At 42.3% G+C, this 19239-nt stretch overlaps 1 protein-coding gene across 1 annotated transcript in view; it reads right to left on the bottom strand.

The window, feature by feature from the left end:
- The window catches only part of LOC127652262 (xylosyltransferase 1-like), a 117218-nt gene that overhangs the window by 11054 nt on the left and 86925 nt on the right, over positions 1–19239 (bottom strand). The window contains exons 8-9 of the mRNA XM_052138401.1: positions 16655–16920; positions 5071–5266 (exon numbers count right to left, since the gene is read on the bottom strand). Coding sequence (XP_051994361.1) covers positions 5071–5266; positions 16655–16920 — 462 coding nt within the window. The remainder of the gene's footprint in view (positions 1–5070; positions 5267–16654; positions 16921–19239) is intronic.

Below are 19239 nucleotides of genomic sequence, written 5' to 3'. Positions count from 1 at the left end.
ATTTAAAGTAAAGTGAATAGTAAAGTGTCCAACTTATTAACACATTTCATAGTCTTGAGGATGTAGTAGGTCATCAGGGTTTTTTTTTTCACTTACTGTTTTACACCTACTGAGAGTTTGGACATAATACTCAATTGACACCGCATTTGGCATACTATATATTAAGGAAGAATGCATATTCGGATAGGGGGTGTGAGAGAGAAAGAGAACATAGTCCTGGGGGCTTTGAGACAGACTATGTCATTCTTGATGCAGAGATGTGTCAGTTTACTCCCTTAAGACACTCTCTGCACTGCTATGAAAGCTAATAAAACTTTCAGTGTCCTTGGAATTTGCCCCCAAAGAAACCACAGTGAAAGGATGCCTCAGTTCTGTACATACAGATATCTCCCTAAGAGAGGCACAAAGAGGCAAATACTGCAGATGAATGCACAAGACCCCGTGGAAAAGAAACACATGGCACCAACTGGGAGTGCCAGTACCAGATGAGATGAGCATAATTGCATTAAATGATCAGCAGTGCCCGGTGTAATGTTTCAGGCTCCCACAGTGAGATAATTTGACTTGTGGGAAGGAGGGGGTGGCTGTGGCTTGGAGCAGTCAAACGCCAGCGCCCTGTGGCCACTCTCAGAGACTACAACGTTTTCTATCGATGCCATGTGACCGACAGCAGGGCTCTCTTTATGGCTGACCTGTCCCATATCCCTCCCCAGCCTTGCCCGCACCTCAGTAAAACACAGCAAATCAATTTGATAATTCTGTTGGAAGACATTTGAGACCCAGATGGTGTTGGTTAAAGCACTTTACAGCCCTGCTGTCTTGTCCATTGGTGTCCCCCAAGGACGGGTGCTCAGTCCTCCAATGCTTTTGGGAAATGCTGCATAGGCACGGTTCAAAATTGTATTAATGTTTCTTACTGGCTATGAAACTTTATTTTGCATTATTTATTAAAATATTTTTGACTATGTTAATGGCATTATATTACAATACAACAGTTTTTTCTTAGAATATAACTTGCAGCATCATATACGAGATGAGCTAATCTCTCGCTAAAACTGCACCTGTCACCAAAACGTGAAGACCTATTGTAATGTTGTTATTTTGGTGGTTTAATGGTTAAATTAGCAAGAATAGTCCACAAATGTATTTCCACATGGAGTTTTGGAGGAAAAAAAAACTTTTGACAATTTTAAATAAACTTCTGACGGCAAATTTTCTACTGAGGTAAAAGTCGTTGAGAGAGACAGAGGGAATGATGCCATGTAAACATGGTTAAAATCAAAACTGATGCCATAGGTTGAATGGTTTCCTTGTTTTTAATCTGTCAGAACTGTAGGGTTGAGCAAAGTGGTAGTCTCTTTGGATTATGCATCTGATGCATTTGAACTAGATATCTCTATCACATCACAAAGTAGCGCCAAACTGGCGTAAAAGTCTCTTATGCATTTAAATTAGATATCTCTCTGGTGTCACATAGTAGGACCAGACTGGAGCACAATACTAATTGGCATGTATATTAAGGATTGTGGCACCTGCTATTGTCAACATAGGGTGGCTCATCCTGGAGGAACAGACAGGATCGGTCCCCTGCCAAACACCAGTGAAAGTTGTGACCATTCAAATACAGGACTAAAACTTTGATACTGTACTCACTGTAATGCAACTTCTGTGTCTCCATTGATTATCTTATCATGTTTGGTCTCAGGACTAGTCAACTGGCCAAATCCAGCCTGCCAGTCATCTTTGTCTGGCAACCCGACTGATTTTTGATACAATTGTCTCACCATCTGAAATATCAGAGTGCTTTGCTAAACATGGATCAAACAGTTTAGGTGAGCATTTTATAGCGTTTTTTTTTGTCAGCTGTGTCAGGATTGGTGGTGGCATAGTGGTCTAAAGCACATAACTGGTAATCAGAAGGTTGCCAGTTCGATCCCCACAGCCACATTGTGTCCTTGAAGGCGGCTGTGGCTCAGTTGGTAGAGCGGGTCAGCCATTAATCGCAGGGTTTGTGGTTCAAATCCCGGCCCACATGTGTCCTTGGGCAAGACACTGAACCCTAAGTTGCTAGCACCTTGCATGGCAGATCTGCGGCCATTGGTGTATGAATGTGTGTGTGTGTATGGGTGAATGAGACGCAGTGTAAAGCGCTTTGAATACTGTTAAGGTTAAAAAGGCACTATATAAGTGCAGACATTTACCATTTACTCCAAGTTGCTCCGGGGGTATTGTCACTGTAATTCGCATAGTCTGCCAAATACATAAATGTAAAATGTTGTCAGCACATATGCATATTAGGATTATGAAAACTGAACGTTCAAATATAATGCGCTGAAAAGTTTTAATTTATTCACTATTCTTGTAGTGTCAAATGATCATGTCAGGTCTGTAGAGCTTGGAAAAAAATTATAAAATGAAACTGAACCTGCAAATCTCCTGATTATTTTTGGTTCTCACCTTATGCACCAGAGAAACTAGCTTCTTGAAAATGTTGTGTTTGATCTTCATAAAATCAAGCAGATACGGGTCAGGAGCTTCAGTTATTGTTCAAATCAACCATCAGAACGGGGGAAAAATGTGATCTCAGTGATTTGGAGCATGGCATGATTGTGGCATTTGGCTGATAGGATGATACTTTATAGAGAAAATGGAAGAATAGATATTTTGTCTATTTTTTCCCCAAAAAGAAAATTTAATTTAAATGCATTAAGTAAACATGACACTTTATAATGTGATATTGTGAGAGGGCTTTAGCGGGTCTAAATGTTTTTCTTCAGATTTATTAATTTTCAACCCAAAAATGTTAAAATGATTGTTATTTTTTTGTTTTTTCAAAGTAAAGTTGATAAAAAATTTATTTGCAGGTCATGTTTGTTCTTCAGACAGATCTTTAAAGGAATTAATGGCCAGAACATAAAAAAGTATAATTTAATATACATTATACCCCGCAACTATTTTAATATGAATAAATGCACCGTACTAAGGGTGTTTTTTAAGTAGCATGTTACTTGCAATGAAAATGTTAGCTAAGATAATACGGCCCTCGCAAGAAAGTAGTTGAAGAGCCCTGTTGTACAGCCTACAAAATGAATAGAGATGTGGTGAAGTTTATGGAAATTTTACAACATTCTGTGATGCCATTTGAAGACTTTTAATGATCATAAGTTTAGGAGAGCATGGTGGTGTGCTTCTCCCCCTCCAGACCTGTGACCATTTGCCTCTGTATAATGTTAACTTGCTGCTCAACTCTGAACCTCTGAGTTCCACGTTCAAACCCGCTATGTTCTGTACCACTGAACTGCTAAGGTAGATAGGCTCTCCTCCTCTCCCTGGCTAACCACAGAGGCTCTGGCTCGCTACATTTATACATTAATGCTAATCTGAAAAATCAAGTACGACTTATGTTTTATAACAGTTTCTTAAAAAGTATTTATCCTTGGACAAATATACTTTATTAACAATGATCACTAATGGAGTCAGATTTATCTTAATGGAGTCAGATAAATAACTAAATTAAAACATGTCATGCTTCAACTACTTTTTGTTCTGTGATGTTCCAAAATGACAGACACAATTAGGAATTATCTGTCCACGTTATAATATTCTGTAAATTATAGGAAATGTTAAGTTAATACAACCATGCAAAGTCCACCACAGCGCAAAATAAACTTTGCAATGAGATGACCAGATTTTTTCTCATTTTTGCAGCAAAATTGATAATTACTGGTACAGGACACATAGACCATTTGATATTTGATGACAGATTGGTGTTTCTTTTAAACTATTTGCATGTCTTTGATTAGAATTATGCACGTCAATAACACAAGTAAGGAGCAGACTATCATTCTTACAAGTCAACTTAAGCAAAGTCATATTGGAGTTCTTAATAAAATGACCAGTCAGCTGGAGAGTAATTTAGATTTTACTCACCAAAGCCAATTTTTTTGTACATTTAGTGGTTGGTAAGTATTAATTTTAAAACAGTGTTGGGTGGAAAGTGGACCCACTTTTTATTTTTTTAATAAAAAAAATAAAAAAATATATACTGTATATATTGTTAGGAGGTAGTTGGGATGGTACTGACGAACACAGGAGGAGGAGCGTGGATGAAGTCACCTCACTCTACCTCTACGGTGAATTTTACCGGTTGAGGAGTATCCCTTTTATCTTAAAATCACCATCATTTTAAAACTGAACTTTACCGACTGATGCCTGGGCTGGGCCGGGAAACCTGATCTCCAAGCCGCACGCAACCGAGCCAGAGTGAAGCCAAGCCAACAGATGAGTGGCCTCTCTCTGGGCGACTCCTAGCTGACACGTTAACACACACATCCATCCATTCATTCATTTTGGTAGGACTGACTTTATTTAATTAACATTTTTTATTTTATGTGATGTATTTAATTGTAATGCATCACGCAGATACAGTTGAGTTTGCATTCGGAAACCTGTTCAGCGTATTCCCTAGACATAAACTTTTGTAGTGCGTTTACGGGCAGGGTTCAGTGCCGTAACTATATATATATATATAAAAAAATCAAAATATCTTTATATACTGATCAAAGTCATTTACCCGCATCTATCTAGTGTCTGAAAGCTAACACATACCCTTGGCTCCCAACAGATAAACTGAGGGAAGTTCAGCATGAAGTCATTATTTTATCCCCCATACTTGTGGCAGACAAATTACTGATTACGCCAAAGGGCAAGAAGACAGGTATGGCGCTGCCTGACAGCTAAATCAATGAAGAACATCTGAATTATTGGTTGTTTAAAGGAGTATGTCAAGCACAATGTGCAGCAGTGTAAGATTGCCAATAATATTCTGAGTCAATTTTCTTAGCAATGCATACATTCTGAAGGCACTGCAGGGGAGATTTTGCATCCATGTAATGCCAAGATGTTTTACTGCAGTGGGACAGAACAAAATAATCACCATCCTAAAATTTTTATTTATGAAAAACTGTGGGTTGACAGTTTCTTTTAATAAAAATTACCAACAGAGGACACATACATTTTACGCAAATCAGCTATGAACTACACGAAAAAAGAAAAAAAGGGTTTTCATACCTCTGCAAACTGTAGTCGGTTGAAGGTATTGGGTGGATTGGTGAACTTGAAAAACTGCTTGGGCATGACCCAGGTCTCCAGGGTTTCCAGCTTGCTGGTTGCCAGGTTGGTGGCGTGATGCCTGACCAGGTAACCCTGGAACTCATCAGACAGGAAGTAGATGTGGACTGACACAGGATTCCCCATGGCAAAGTACCTACAGGCAGAAACAAGGCATTCTGAAAAGAACGACCCAAAAGAATGATTCTCCCACACATCAGACATCACTTTGGCTTACAAGAAAATTTTACTCTAACCAAGAGCAATATTTCAGTCATGAAATATTTTAGAGTAGACCACAATTAGACAAATGTAATGTCATTGAAGTCTTCAAAACATTTCCCTGATGTTCAAGATTTAAAATGACCTTCTCCAGGTTTTTCACGACTATGGGAACCCTGTCTTTAACACCTCACAATTTTTTTTATATTTGACTGAATTCTGGGATATTTATCCATGATTTCTCAAAGTTTTTTTTGTGTTTTAACACTACTTTTTTAGCCCTAAAAAAAAACCCTCATGAAAACTTTAAAACTTCCTCCGAACAACAACTCAATCCTTTACCATTCTCAGTGAAGTGTATTTTTACTGGATGTGGAGTTGTGGAGAGGTGACTGAAGCGCTGTGCTGTGAAACATTGACACAGACAGACAGAAGGAGGAGCAGCAGGACCCGATAGAGATGCAGGAGAGCATGTGGAGTGGATGGCAGCACTCTCTGCGATCTACACCCTGGGCTCATCAGTATTCCAGCACAGGCTGGAGGTGCTCCATTCCAACACGGCTTGCCTGACAAGCAGAACAGCAAATATTTACACCGGTGCGGCTGGCCCCCCTCCCTCGTCCTCTGTCACCGCAGGAGGTGGGCAACACACGGGGACTAACAGAGCAGCTATTCAAGCACCCCACCTCTGCCTTTCGACGCTGATGTCACAGAGGCCTGCGAAAAACAGAGCACTCTCTCACTCGTGGACCTCGACCACCCCCACCCCACCCCCGCCAACAAGCAACAACCACCTCCTTGTGCCTAGCAAATCACCCCGCAGGGTCCTAGTACTGTGGCTCGTTTATCTGAATACATCAGCGCTCTCCATATACAGAGACAGGAGTGATGGCAAGCATTTCAGCACTAATAGACACAAACACGGTAGCCACAATGGCAAACTCTCGATTGCTCATCCTCTTTCGGCCCTTCTCGATCTCCTTAATGACAGATGTTTGGGCAGCTGAGGAGCTTCAGATCTGTTAAGCGAGTGAGATCAAATAGAGCTGCGCTTCCCTCGGCAGTCTCTATTGGCTATTTCTTCAGATATTTTCACATCAAATGAGTGTGTGCACTTCTTAAGCTTAGAATATCCAGAATGCCAACAGACATATTAATACAAACACACCATAATTCCAATAACACAAAACTAGTTTTCTTTATTCATTCCTGGAATACAAAATGAGTGATTTAGCAGAATGTCCAAGCAGCTCTTTTCCAAAAAATGAAAGCGGATGGTGACCCCTATTATCAAGTTCCAAACAGTACTAAATGTATATACAACTTCTACAGTATGTGCTATAATCCAGGTTTTAGATCACACTAAGGATGCACCAATACAAATTTTGTGTGCCGATACAATATCTGAATATTTAGAACAAGATCTGCCAATCCCGAAAGTTTGGTGGCTCTGCTTTTTTTAAGCTACCTTGTTTCAAATCTCGGACAGTTAATTACACAACTTCGAAACAAATATAAATAAAAACGTTATTCTCTTTGTCTCTACATGCCTTTCGTTAGGGTTGAACAAAATCGAAATTGCAATATGACATTGTGTGATTAACAAACCACAAAGGCCACAATTGAATTAAATAAATTAGTGTGCAAGCTCTGCTCGCTGCGCTTACATAATGAATGTGCTCATCTCCGTTCTCTTTACACATATTCAAAGCACGCATGAGGCTAATGAGCAGAGCATGTTAAATTGACAGAACTACACTAATTGTAAGTTTTTGTAATACCAAATATGCTTGGCTGCTAATTATACTACACAAATTCAAAGTAACCTCATAACACCGGGTTTTTGTGGACAGAAGAGTGAATGAGAGCATTTCCCTGCATTAAAATGCCATTGTCAATGTCTTCCTTCAGTGTAGCGCCAAAACAAAGACCAACAAATCTATGCCGCATACAGGTTAAAGGTGCACTCAGTAACTATTGTCTTTGTATCATCTTGGATTTACAATGACACCTAGCAGCTTGAAAGCAGCATCATGAAATATCAATAGTTTTCAGTTTCAGATGCCATCGTACAAATTTTATATTCACAGTCAGCCATAATTCCTTTTTTTATTTCTTCACTCCAATTTGGAATGCCTCAATCCAGGTGGCGGAGGATGAATCTCAATTGCCTCTGCGTCCGAGACCGTCAATCCGCGCATCTTATCACGTGGCTTGTTGAGCGCATTACCACAGAGATGGAGCACGCATTGAGGCTTCACACTATTCATTTACATTTACATTTATGCATTTGGCAGACACTTCTATCCAAATCGACTTACAGTGCACTTATAACAGGGACAATCTCACCGGAGCAACCTGGAGTTAAGTGCCTTGCTCAAGGACACAATGGTGGTGGCTGCGGGGATCGAACCAGTGACCTTCTGCTTACCAGTTATGTGCCTTAGCCCACTACGCCACCACCACTCCTATTCTCCACGGCATCCACACACAACTAACCACATGCTCCACGAGAGCGAGAACCACATTATAGCGACCACAAGAAATTTACCCCATATGTGTCTACCCTCCCTAGCATCTGGGCCAATTTGGTTGCTTAGGAGACCTGGCCTGAGTCACTCAGCACACCCTGGATTCGAAATCGCGACTCCAGGGGTGGTAGTCTACGTCAATACTCGCTGAACTACCCAGGCCCCAGCCATTGTCAGATAACAGGATGGTTACTGAGATTAAGCAAGTAATATTCAGGAGTCGCATGGCGCCATGCAAGGTTTGGTCGTGTGAATGACAAGCTCGGCGCACATTGCTAGTTTTAATACTTTGTGTGTTATGAACCAGTAAGATTCGATACACCCCGATTCTTAACTGTTGTAGGAAGACAGCATGTCAAAGAATTCAAAATCCTTGGTCTCTGGAGATATTAAAAGACACTTATGTGCTCAAGCTGAAGCCCCTGAACAACACCTCGAAAGCCCGGGAATTAATTTGGACAGTAAAGAAAATTCTGCGTCAAGTGATGAACACGTCAGCAATGTGGACGAAGGTCGTTGCCAACTTGGAGGATATTGCTGTAATACGTCGATCAATCACTTCCATGGGAGACGAAATGGTTACAAGAGAGGCGGATGTTGAGAAACAGAATGATTATCTGGAGTCATCGGAGAGGGAAATAGCTGCAAACCCACTAGCAACTAAGGCAGACTTAGAGCGCATCTGAGAAAAGTTGCAAGACTTGGAGAATCCTAACAGCGAAACGACGCCCCCGGCAGGGTTACCCACATTCCCCATTATTGTTCTGTCTTGCCCTGGAACCATTATCTGCTGCTCTAAGAAAGGAAGATGATTTTCCAGGGGTGGTGGCAGGAGGTATAGTGCATAAGCTTTTGCTTGATGTGGATGCTAGTTTATTATTCATCTCTGACCCCACTAGATCTATGCCTGGCCTCCACAGAATTATTAATACATTTTCTAAGTTCTCCGGATACAGAGTCAATTGGTCTAAATCTAAAGCTTTGGCTCTGTCAATGTACAGCAGCGACAGCTTTTCAGCTGGGCACCTTCCAGTGGCCCAAACAGGGCATTAAGTATTTGGCCATTTTATTCCCAGCACATTTGTGTGATGTAGTTAGAGTTCATTTTGAACCCTTAATAAAAAGGTTTTCGAGTGATGTGGGCAGGTGGGCTTCATTACATTTACCTATGTTTGGGAAGTTTAATGTTATTAAAATGACAATATTTTATGTATTTACAGCTGCGCCACCTGCTCTGTACTATTTTTGAGAGTATCATACCCCCGTAAAGCAGCAGATATTCTGGGAGTGGTGATTACTGCTTTTGGAAAAGGTCATGAGGCCCATGTTTTTTGGTGGTGTGCTGAGATCCAGGAATTTAAGTTTTGTGTGTGATGTGTTGGGCACTCAGGTTTTGTTTCCCCCAGACTCTGTGTTTTGGGCAATGGGGCGGTCATCGATATAGGAGATAAATACATAAGAAATTGGGTCCTGACCAGTGTTATGACAGGCAGGCAGATCGTTCTAAGGGGATGGAAGTCAGCTGGAGTGCCCTCAATTCCGGAGTGGTGCGAGGAGATGGGGCGGGTGGCAGCTTTCGAGGTGTCGTCGTGTAGAAGGCTGTGGATCTGGAATTCATTTGATCGGAAATGGGGTAGTTATTTAACATTTTTGGAGGACTCTCGGGTAGGGACTGTGGATAGTTTTAGAGGTGTATGATTATTACATATATATATATATATATATATATATATATATATATATATTATGTGTGTGTGTGTGTGCGGCTTGGCCAACAGCCTGGTGAAGTTGGTCAAAGAAGGCATCCTTTGCTTCCTCGTCAGCAACATCGGTAGGGGCATAAGCAGCGATTACTGTCATCTTGCCGTGTTGATGGAGAAAGCGGGCCGACAGTAATCTGTCAGCTCAGGGGTGTCCAGTTGATGAGGGACTTGCGGAGGGTTTTTGGGATGGCAAGTGCCACGCCATAAAGGCCTGTCCGTCTCTCAGGGCCACTCCAGAAATAGCAATGGTACGCCTGCTGTTGTTTACGCCATTACCGTGCCATCGAACTTCACAGAGCCCTGCCAAGGAGATGTTATAGCGGCAGAGCTCTCGGGACAGCAGGGTGGCAGCTCCGGAGCGAAGGAGTGTCTGAACATTCCATGTGGCGACCCGGGTCTTGTGATGAAGGTTGATCCGTACTCGTTGGTCGAGGTCAGGCTGGGGTCCCTTGTCGTGTTGGGCTGTCCGGCTACTTTCTCTGATCGGTTTCGTAACAAAAAAGTTTTTTTTTCCTGGTGGGTTGTTAGCCCTCCGCAGGATAGTCGGTTGGTGGGGCTGCCACCTTACAGCATACCGACATGCTGGGGTCTTTGTTTGTCTGGTACCTATCCTGGAGACCGGCCCGTCTAGGGAGACCCTACTGAACTGAACCGTCAGCGCAATGTGGCTATAGCTGAGGATAGGGAGAAGTTCTGGCAGGCAGAAGCTAAACACCTAGAGTCCGCGGCCAATAATAATAATATGAGCCATGTCTTCAGTCTGCTGCGCCAAGCCCGTAATGGTCCACGTATCAAGACAGCCCTGGTGAAAGAGTCCGATGGCAATCTTATAGCAACTGAAGCAAACTGCCTTGAACGCTGGAAAGAGCACTTCAGCCTCCTTCTGCAGCACGGTACCTCCCCTGCTGATACCGCCACCTTATCGACCGTTAATGCTACAGCCCTAAGTGCTGTCTGCAATACAGACCCTGTCACACCTGAGGAAGTCAGAGCCGCTCTGGAAAAACTAAACAACAGGAAAGCCCCCGGCATCTGTGCAATAACCGCTGAGATGCTAAATTCTGGGGGTGAAACCATTGTCGAGTGGCTTACCCACATATTCAATGAGGTGTGGGAGACAGAAAGGCTTCCCAGCGACTGGACCAGAGGAGTCATCCTGCCCTTCTGGAAACATAAAGGTGACAGGCTAGTCTGCGGCAACCACAGAGGCATTACCCTGCTCTCCATCCCAGGCAAACTCTTTACCAAGATTTTGCTCACTCGTGCTCTCCCAGCCATCAGAAGCAGCCGCCGCCCCCAGCAGGCTGGCTTCATGCCTAACCACTCCACGATAGACCAAATCTCTGCCGTTAAGCTGATGATAGAGAAGACCTATGAATTCCGTAAAGATCGCCATCTTTACATTGGGTTCATAGATCTGAAGGCTGCCTTTGACACCGTTTGCCATACTTCACTGTGGAGTATCCTACAGCCCTTGGAGCACCACCCAAGATCGTTGCACTATTCAAGCTGTTTTATAGCAACGCTCAGAGCTGTGTCCGTGATTAACGGCAGAGACTCAGACTGGTTTCCCATCTCCAGTGGCGTTACGCCAGGGCTGCGTGGCTGCTCCTGACCTCTTCAACTGCATCATTGACCATCTGATGTCTAGGGTTTGTGAGCGGGTCCCGGAGTGTCGCTTCGGCAGTTACCACCTGACTGACCTGGAGTACGCTGATGACACAATCCTGCTCAGCATGTCCTACAGCCAGTTGAGAGACGCTCTGGGCATATACAGCTGAAGAGGCTGAGAAGCTTGGCCTTCAGGTGAACTGGACAAAAACCAAGTTTATGTATGTCGGTGATGGACCGCATCCAACCTCCCTGCAGTTTAGCAATGATATTGTAGAGCCTGTCAACAACTTTGTGTATCTGGGATCCTTAGTGACAGACAACGGGGACCTAAAACCAGAGATTACCCGCAGAAGAGCCCTGGCTAGCGTCAGCTCTGCAGTCTCTCTGGAAACCACTTTGGAGGCACCAGTCCATCTCACGCCAAGACGAAGCTCTGGATTTACAACTCAGCAGTACTCTCCATCCTGCTTTATGGCTCGGAGACTTGGCCCTTAAATAAGACACTGATTACAAGATTAGATGGCTTTGATAGCAGGGCCCTCAGGACCATTGAGAAGATCAGGTGGCCCCAGCGGATTTCCAATCAAGTGCTTAGAGCCCGCGCGTGCCAGCCCAGAGCATCTTGCCTGGCTGCGCAACGTCGCACCCGCTGGCTTGGCCATGTCCTCCGTTTGCCTCCTGACCACCCGACAAGAGCCATTCTCCAGTTTGATCCGAGAGTCGCAGGCTGGAGACGACCACGAGGTAAACCCCGCACCCGATGGCTTGACGTCCTTGCGGGCGACCTCCAACAACATGGAGTTGCTGTGGAGGATGCAGAGCAGATGGCACAAGACCGTCAGCAATGGAAACAACTGGTTCATCTGGTCGGCTCAACGCACAGGGATGGGACGCCCCCATACCCATTGCAGGAGCCAAAATAATAATAAATAATAATAAATGTGTGTGTGCACTTATGTGAGACCACGGTATGTTCATTGGGGGTTGGGGTGGGGTTGTTGATTGGGAGGGGTAGTAGTGGAAGTTAAATGTTGATTCATTGTGTATACGAAAATCAGACATCAGAAGACTACAAAGGACAGTTCGGTCTGCTGAGAGGATTATTGGTTGCCCCCTGCCCCCTCTTCAAGAACTATACACTTCCAGATTGAGGAAAAAGGCTGGTAAAATCTCTCTGGACACCACTCACCCAGCCCACTAACTTTTTGAACTGTTGCCTTCTGGCCGGCGCTTCAGAGCTCTGAACACCAGAACCGTCAGACACAGGAACAGTTTTTTCCCTCAGGCCATCCATCTAATGAACAATTAAATTGCCCCATTGAGCAATAATGATGTGCAATACACAGTTTAATTTTAATTTATATTATCCAACATATCCACTTCTGCCATTACTTACATTGCTCTGTACATAATATACTGTTTTTTGTTCTTTATATAACAGATTGTATTAGATTTGCACTACATGTGTGTATGTGGGTGTGTATGAAGGTGAGTATGTACGTATATGTATAATTATTATTTTGTGTTCTTTTTTGTTTTTAATTACCTATGTCTTGCTGCTGTTTTTGGTATTGTTTGTATTGTTGTGCACTGGAAGCTCCTATCACTAAGACAAATTCCTTGTATGTGCAAGCATACTTGGCAATAAAGCTGATTCTGATTCTGATACGTTTTGTTTTTCTTTGTCATTTTTATGAATCCATAAAAAATGATATCTTAAAAATGTTAATCTTAAAAGCAAGTACTATTCGGCTGTTCATGTGAACCCTAACATGGCAGCCCCCATGTGTGGACCCTATCCATGTAGAATAAACAGCTTTATAAGGTTACTGATATGACTAGAGTCTTCCTTTTAATGCGAGTGGTCATGATTTCTAACATATACTGGGAAATTACAATTCATGTCTTTAGGAGTTAATGAGGAAGAAATTACTGAGTGCACCTTTAAGTAAATGTAACACAGATATGGTACTTTTTTTATAATAATTAAAAATAGTTTTTGTTGTTGTTAATATTATAAAAAATTATATACTTAATTGTAACTTATTATTGGTAAAAAAGAATTATGATGAAAAGTGAGCTAAGACCCCATCACAAAGTGGACAAAAACAGGCACACAGCAAACAGATACAATGTGAAGATGTGAATCTCTTTTTTCCATCTGTACGTTTCATATATTTTTGTTTGTTTTTAAGAGGACTCAAGTGTTAACTGAACACTCTTTCTTGTTCAGTATTTCTATTGGCAGTAAAGCGTGTTTGAAAATGACTTATTTTTGGTCAAAAGGAAACACTTTCTACAATTACATCACAGTTCAAATCGCAATATTTTTCAAAACAATAGTAATTAGATTTCTTGAAATCATTCAGCTCTACCTTCCATGTTTTCAGAGTTAATGGTCTTAGTTAAAAACAAAACAATGAGACAAAACACATGATTAACTCACATTAACATTCTTAAATTAAATTGGCAAGATTAATTTTTTTTTTTTGAATGTTCTTAAATCACATTTACTGGATTCTGAATGATGAAGTCTGTCCCTTTGTACTGAACTAGCCTTCGCATTAGCTTTAACAAACTCATCATATTCCTTGATGTGTCAAGCTTTAAGCAAATTGCAACTCTGCTGTCATTGTCACACAATTCAACTTAATTCCACACAAGAGACATTTTCTCATCCACAGCATGTGTTCTATGCTAATAGTCTAACACATTTCCTGACAGGAAATAATCAGCCCTGATCATAGTTAACATTTATTTATTCATTTAGCAGAGGCTTTTATTTATATTAACTTACGAATGAGGAATACCATAACAATGTTGCAAGTAAATTCTGCTATATCTTATTTTGTGTTCCATGGGAGAAAAATATATACTGGTTTTAAGCAACATGAGGGTTAAAAATCTACAGAATTTCATTTTGGCATAACTACTCCTTTTTTAGAAGAATATCTGAGCTCTGTAGGTCCATACAATGCAAGTGAATATTGACCAAATGTGCTTTTCGAGCTTCAAAGTTTAAGGCAGCAAAAAATGTCATCCATAAGACTCCAATGTTTTAAGTCATGTCTTCTGAAGAGATACAATTTTGGGTGAAAACAGACCAAAATGCAATTCTCTTTTCACTATAAATCTTGATATCAGCAGTTTCCTTGGCAATCATGATTTCAAGCTTGATTGCACTTCCTAGCACCATCTAGCGCTCTGTGCATGAACCAAGCATTAGGATGTGTAATTTAGCTTGAAATCATGATCGTGCCTTGAGACTGCAATGGCAAAATGTACAGTGAAAAGGGGGTTCAATTTTGGTCTGTTCTTACCCAAAACCAATTGGATCTCTTCAGAAGTCATGGATTTATCCACTGGAGACCTGTGGATTACCTTTCTGTGCATTTTTGAGTTTCAAAGTTTTGGTCACCATTCGGCTACTCAGACCACATCTCTGTTATGTTAACTCCAGCATACAGACCGCTCGTCAGACGCACAAAACCGCTTCAGAAGCAGGTGAAAACCTGGCCAGCAGGAGCCATCTCTGCTCTTCAGGACTGTTTTGAGTGTACTGACTGGCACATGTTCAGGGAGGCTGCAACATATGGCGATTCTACCAACTTGGAGGAATACACAGCATCAGTGACCAGCTACAGCAGCAAGTGCATTGATGATGTCACTTTCTCCAAGACCATCACCTCACGGTCCAACCAGAAGCCGTGGATGACTGTGGAGGTGCGCACGCTGCTGAGGTCCCAAGACTCCGCCTTCAGAGCAGGCGATAAGGCAGCCCTAAGAACAGCCAGGGCCAAACTGTCACGGGCAATCAGAGAGGCAAAGCGTGCACACGCCCAGAGAATCCACAGTCACTTCCAGGACAGCGGTGACACGCGGCGCATGTGGCAGGGCATCCAGGCCATCACCAACTACAGGACAACATCAGTTGCCTGTGAGAAAGATGCCTCCCTTCCAGATGCGCTGAACGACTTCTACGCTTGGTTTGAAGTGCAGAACGACGTGGTGGCGAGGAAGACCACCCCTCCTCCCAATGACCAGGTGCTCTGTCTTACCACGGCAGATGTGAGGAAAACTCTACATAGAGTCAACCCACAGAAGGCTGCTGGACCAGACAACATTCCTGGCAGAGTGCTCAGAGGATGTGCAGACCAGCTAGCAGATGTTCTTACCGACATCTTCAACATCTCTCTGAGCAGCGCAGTCATTCCAACGTGCTTCAAGGCCACTACCATCATCCCCATGCCAAAGAAGTCTTCAGTGTCCTGCCTCAACGACTACAGTCCCGTCGCACTTACACCCATCATCATGAAGTGCTTCGAGAGGCTCGTCATGAGGCACATTAAGACCCAGCTGCCCCCCTCACTAGACCCACTGCAGTTTGCGTATCGTCCAAACCGTTCAACGGACGATGCCATCGCCACAACCCTCCATCTGGCCCTCACCCACCTAGACAATAAGGACTCATACGTTCGAATGCTCTTCATAGATTTCAGCTCAGCTCATTGGGGTCTCTCTTCCCTCCATCAAAGACATTTACAAAAAACACTGTATCCGCAAAGCAACCAGCATTGTGGACGACCCCACACACCCCTCACAAAAACTCTTTATCCTCCTGCCGTCTGGCAAGAGGTACCGAAGCATTCGGGCCCTCACGGCCAGACTGTGTAACAGCTTCTTCCCCCAAGCCATCAGACTCCTCAATACTCAGAGTCTGGTTTGACACACACACACACACACACACACACACACACACACACACACACACACACACACACACACACACACACACACACACACACACACACACACATACACACACACACACACACACACGTGTCCTGAGTTGCACTTTAATTACTGTCACTTTGTAACTGTCTGCTACCTAAATAACTGCTATGTGCATAGAACAGTATCTTATAGTATGTTATGTTTACGTTTTTAGAAACTGGTCGGCGCTGCGCTGTATCTATTGTCCTGTTCATTGTCAGAAATTTGTTGTACTGTCCCTACTTTTTGCACATGTTTGCACGTGCACTTTATATAGGTATATATAGGTATTTTATTTCGTTGTGTAGTCTCATGTGGTCCTGTGTTGGTCCTTTGTTGTTTATATGTAGCATCATGGTCCTGGAGGAACGTTGTCTCATTTTGCTGTGTACTGTACTAACTGTATATGGTTGAAACGACAATAAAAACCACTTGACTTGACTTGACTTGCAAGTTTTGGTCACCATTCACTTGCATGGTTGTATGGTCCTACAGAGCTGAGATATTCTTCTAAAAATCTTTGTGCTCTGAAGAAGAAAGAGAAGTCTCACACATCTAGGATGGAATGAGGGTGAGTAAATGATGAGAGAATTTTCATATTCCTTTAAGCATGATGACAATTCAAGGCACAACAGTACTGACCTGCATCTGCTGTCACTATTGTCACCCTGAAGCGAGCTGGCAGTTCGTGCCAGGCCTAATCGGGCAAAGGCATGATAATGGGTTAGCTGTGCATCGGACAGGGTGTGAATCCCATCAGCTTCCTCAAAAACATTCTCCCAGTAGGCCTTGAGACCCGGCGTGCCCTGGGGCATACTCCCAAACAAGAAGACGTCCAGGTGGTTCACTATCTCTTGATTTACGCTGGCTTCAAACTTCCTTGCAAAGAATGTGGGCCTGGTGGTTTGCTGATGGAGACAAAGAGAGACAGAGAAACAGAGCGTGAGTGCGAAGACAAAAGACTGATAGACAGACAGCCTGCTGAGACTGTGAGATACAGAAAGAGACAGAGAGAGTGACAGAGCGAAAGAGAAAGATAGAAAATTGAAAAGCATGGCACACCATTGAGTATGATGTGCTAGAGGGGAGAAAAAAAGATAATAAAATCAGAGACGGAAATTCTCAAGAGATAATTGGCAGTAAAAATAAAAACCAAAGTGGTGCTATCTCTGGTACAGCGTGTGGCTTAGCTTTTTATTCACTACAGGTGGCACACATCCACCTCGCATCCCCCGCTGTATAACAAGGGTAACTTGAAACTTTAGAAGATCAAAAATCTTCATGTTTGAAATAGTTTTGAGGTGACAGCAGACTCCAAAAAGACATCTTTCAGGAGACTGTTCTAGAAGATGGAAAATATCAAAACAATGGAAAGTTTAAAAGAACAGTTCACCAAAAATTATAATTCTGTCATCATTTGCTTACTCCTATCATGTTCTGAAACCTTCGTCCACACAACACAAAAAGTTAATAAAAAAAAATATCCTGATCATATATTGAAAGTAAATGAGTACTGGGGCTGTCGAGCTCCAAAATGACAAAATCCACTCAATAAAAATATCTTAATATTGCTCCAAAGGATTTGTGTGTTATATTTCAAAGTCTTTTGAAGTCATGTGATAACTTTGTGTCTTTATGTCATTTACCACTCCAATAATTTGAGTCTGAGACTACATTTACATGGACACCAGAATGCAGTTTATTACTAGAAAGCGGTGTATTGCAAGAAAGAATAGGTTCCCATTTACATGCATGGTATAAGTGTCATACTCGTCACTCACGTGTACATGCGGCTCCTTCAGTACCCAGTTTTCTCTGCAGCAATGTAATTTGCCTGCAACACTTGTGTAAATTTGTTTCCTTAACTTTCTATTGCGATCTGCTGAGGAATTGCACATTAATAGTGTAGTTTCCCCTCTTACGTAAAAATCTGGGATTACCCCAGTGTACTATCACATACACACAAATGTGAGGGACCGTAGATATTTCACATTGGTGTGTATAAATGGGTGAGTTATTGAGAATCATTCAGGTCAGTTTTGCGAACTGGATTCTAATTCATGAACATGTCAAGGAATGATGTCAAGTGGAATGACAAATCAAATAGCGCACTTTTATGTTACTGTTTTTCTTTTTTTACTTTTATTCATTTTAGGGCTTTACAGCATCAGTCTTCATTTGCTTATATTGTATTAAAAACATTGGAAAGGATATTCTTAAAAACCTTTTGTATTTCACAGAAGAAGTCATAAGGCTGAGCACAAGACAATACCATTTTTTAGGTAAACTATCCCTTTAAAAAGTATCAGAAAGAGACAGAAACATAATAAAGTGATTTGGAGAGGCATGTCCAGGAAGCTCTATAGGGTGAGGGGCGAGAAAAGCCTGGATGGAAACTGAACTGCCACAACACATTTTAAGCCTCCCTTCCTCTCCCATTGTCCTCTTTTGTCAGAGCTGTCTGTGAGAATGGAGGTATTGTCAGAGGATAATTACTCAATACATCTATGGGTATGCCTTCAGTGATAATGACCTGCTAAACGCTTACAGGGCCTTCCCCCAGCGCAGGTCTGAAATAGTTAACCACAAACTCTGTAAAAGGACTCCTTTATCTAGATGAGACATGGCTGTAAACATTTAGCGATGCTCTAAATGTGGCAACGATTTCAAGGTGTTTTCAGCCCTGTGCTTGGGCTTATTCAGAACAGGAAGTACTTCAGAACTGATAAAATGGGGGACAGGGACTCATGCATTTTATTCAAAGCCACTTGAAGACGTGCGATAGCTCTGTGAATCACAAAAGGCTGTGCTTAATAAGTAAATATATAGTATGCGCAGTACCAGCGCGTTAGTGAATGGTTCTGCTCTGTTGACACGTACAGGATGGTTATGCACTCGCAGCTATTTTTAGCCTTCACAGCAGAGCGCAATATTTGAGCACTATTCAAGAACAGCATCTCAGATGTAGATACTCAATAGTTCGGTTCACATACAATATGCATTAACACTCTGGGGTCGACAGACATGCCAGCTCATCCTGCTGGATTTTTCCGTCATTACAGCGGAAATAACATAAAATTCTCTGTCATTTTGGGGCATACAGATAAGTGTAAGACATCATTAGAGACTACAAAGGGTCTACTTTTATTTGTGTACACTCACAATAACAACAAAACCTTGTGCTTTTGTAAAATAAAGAAAACAATAAGGGTGCGCTTTCAGCAGTC

Source organism: Xyrauchen texanus, chromosome 12 (assembly GCF_025860055.1).
Source record: "Xyrauchen texanus isolate HMW12.3.18 chromosome 12, RBS_HiC_50CHRs, whole genome shotgun sequence".
NCBI classification, from domain to species: domain Eukaryota; kingdom Metazoa; phylum Chordata; class Actinopteri; order Cypriniformes; family Catostomidae; genus Xyrauchen; species Xyrauchen texanus.
The sequence above is the reverse complement of the archived record's forward strand: the minus strand, read 5'-3'. Positions and strand labels throughout refer to the sequence as shown.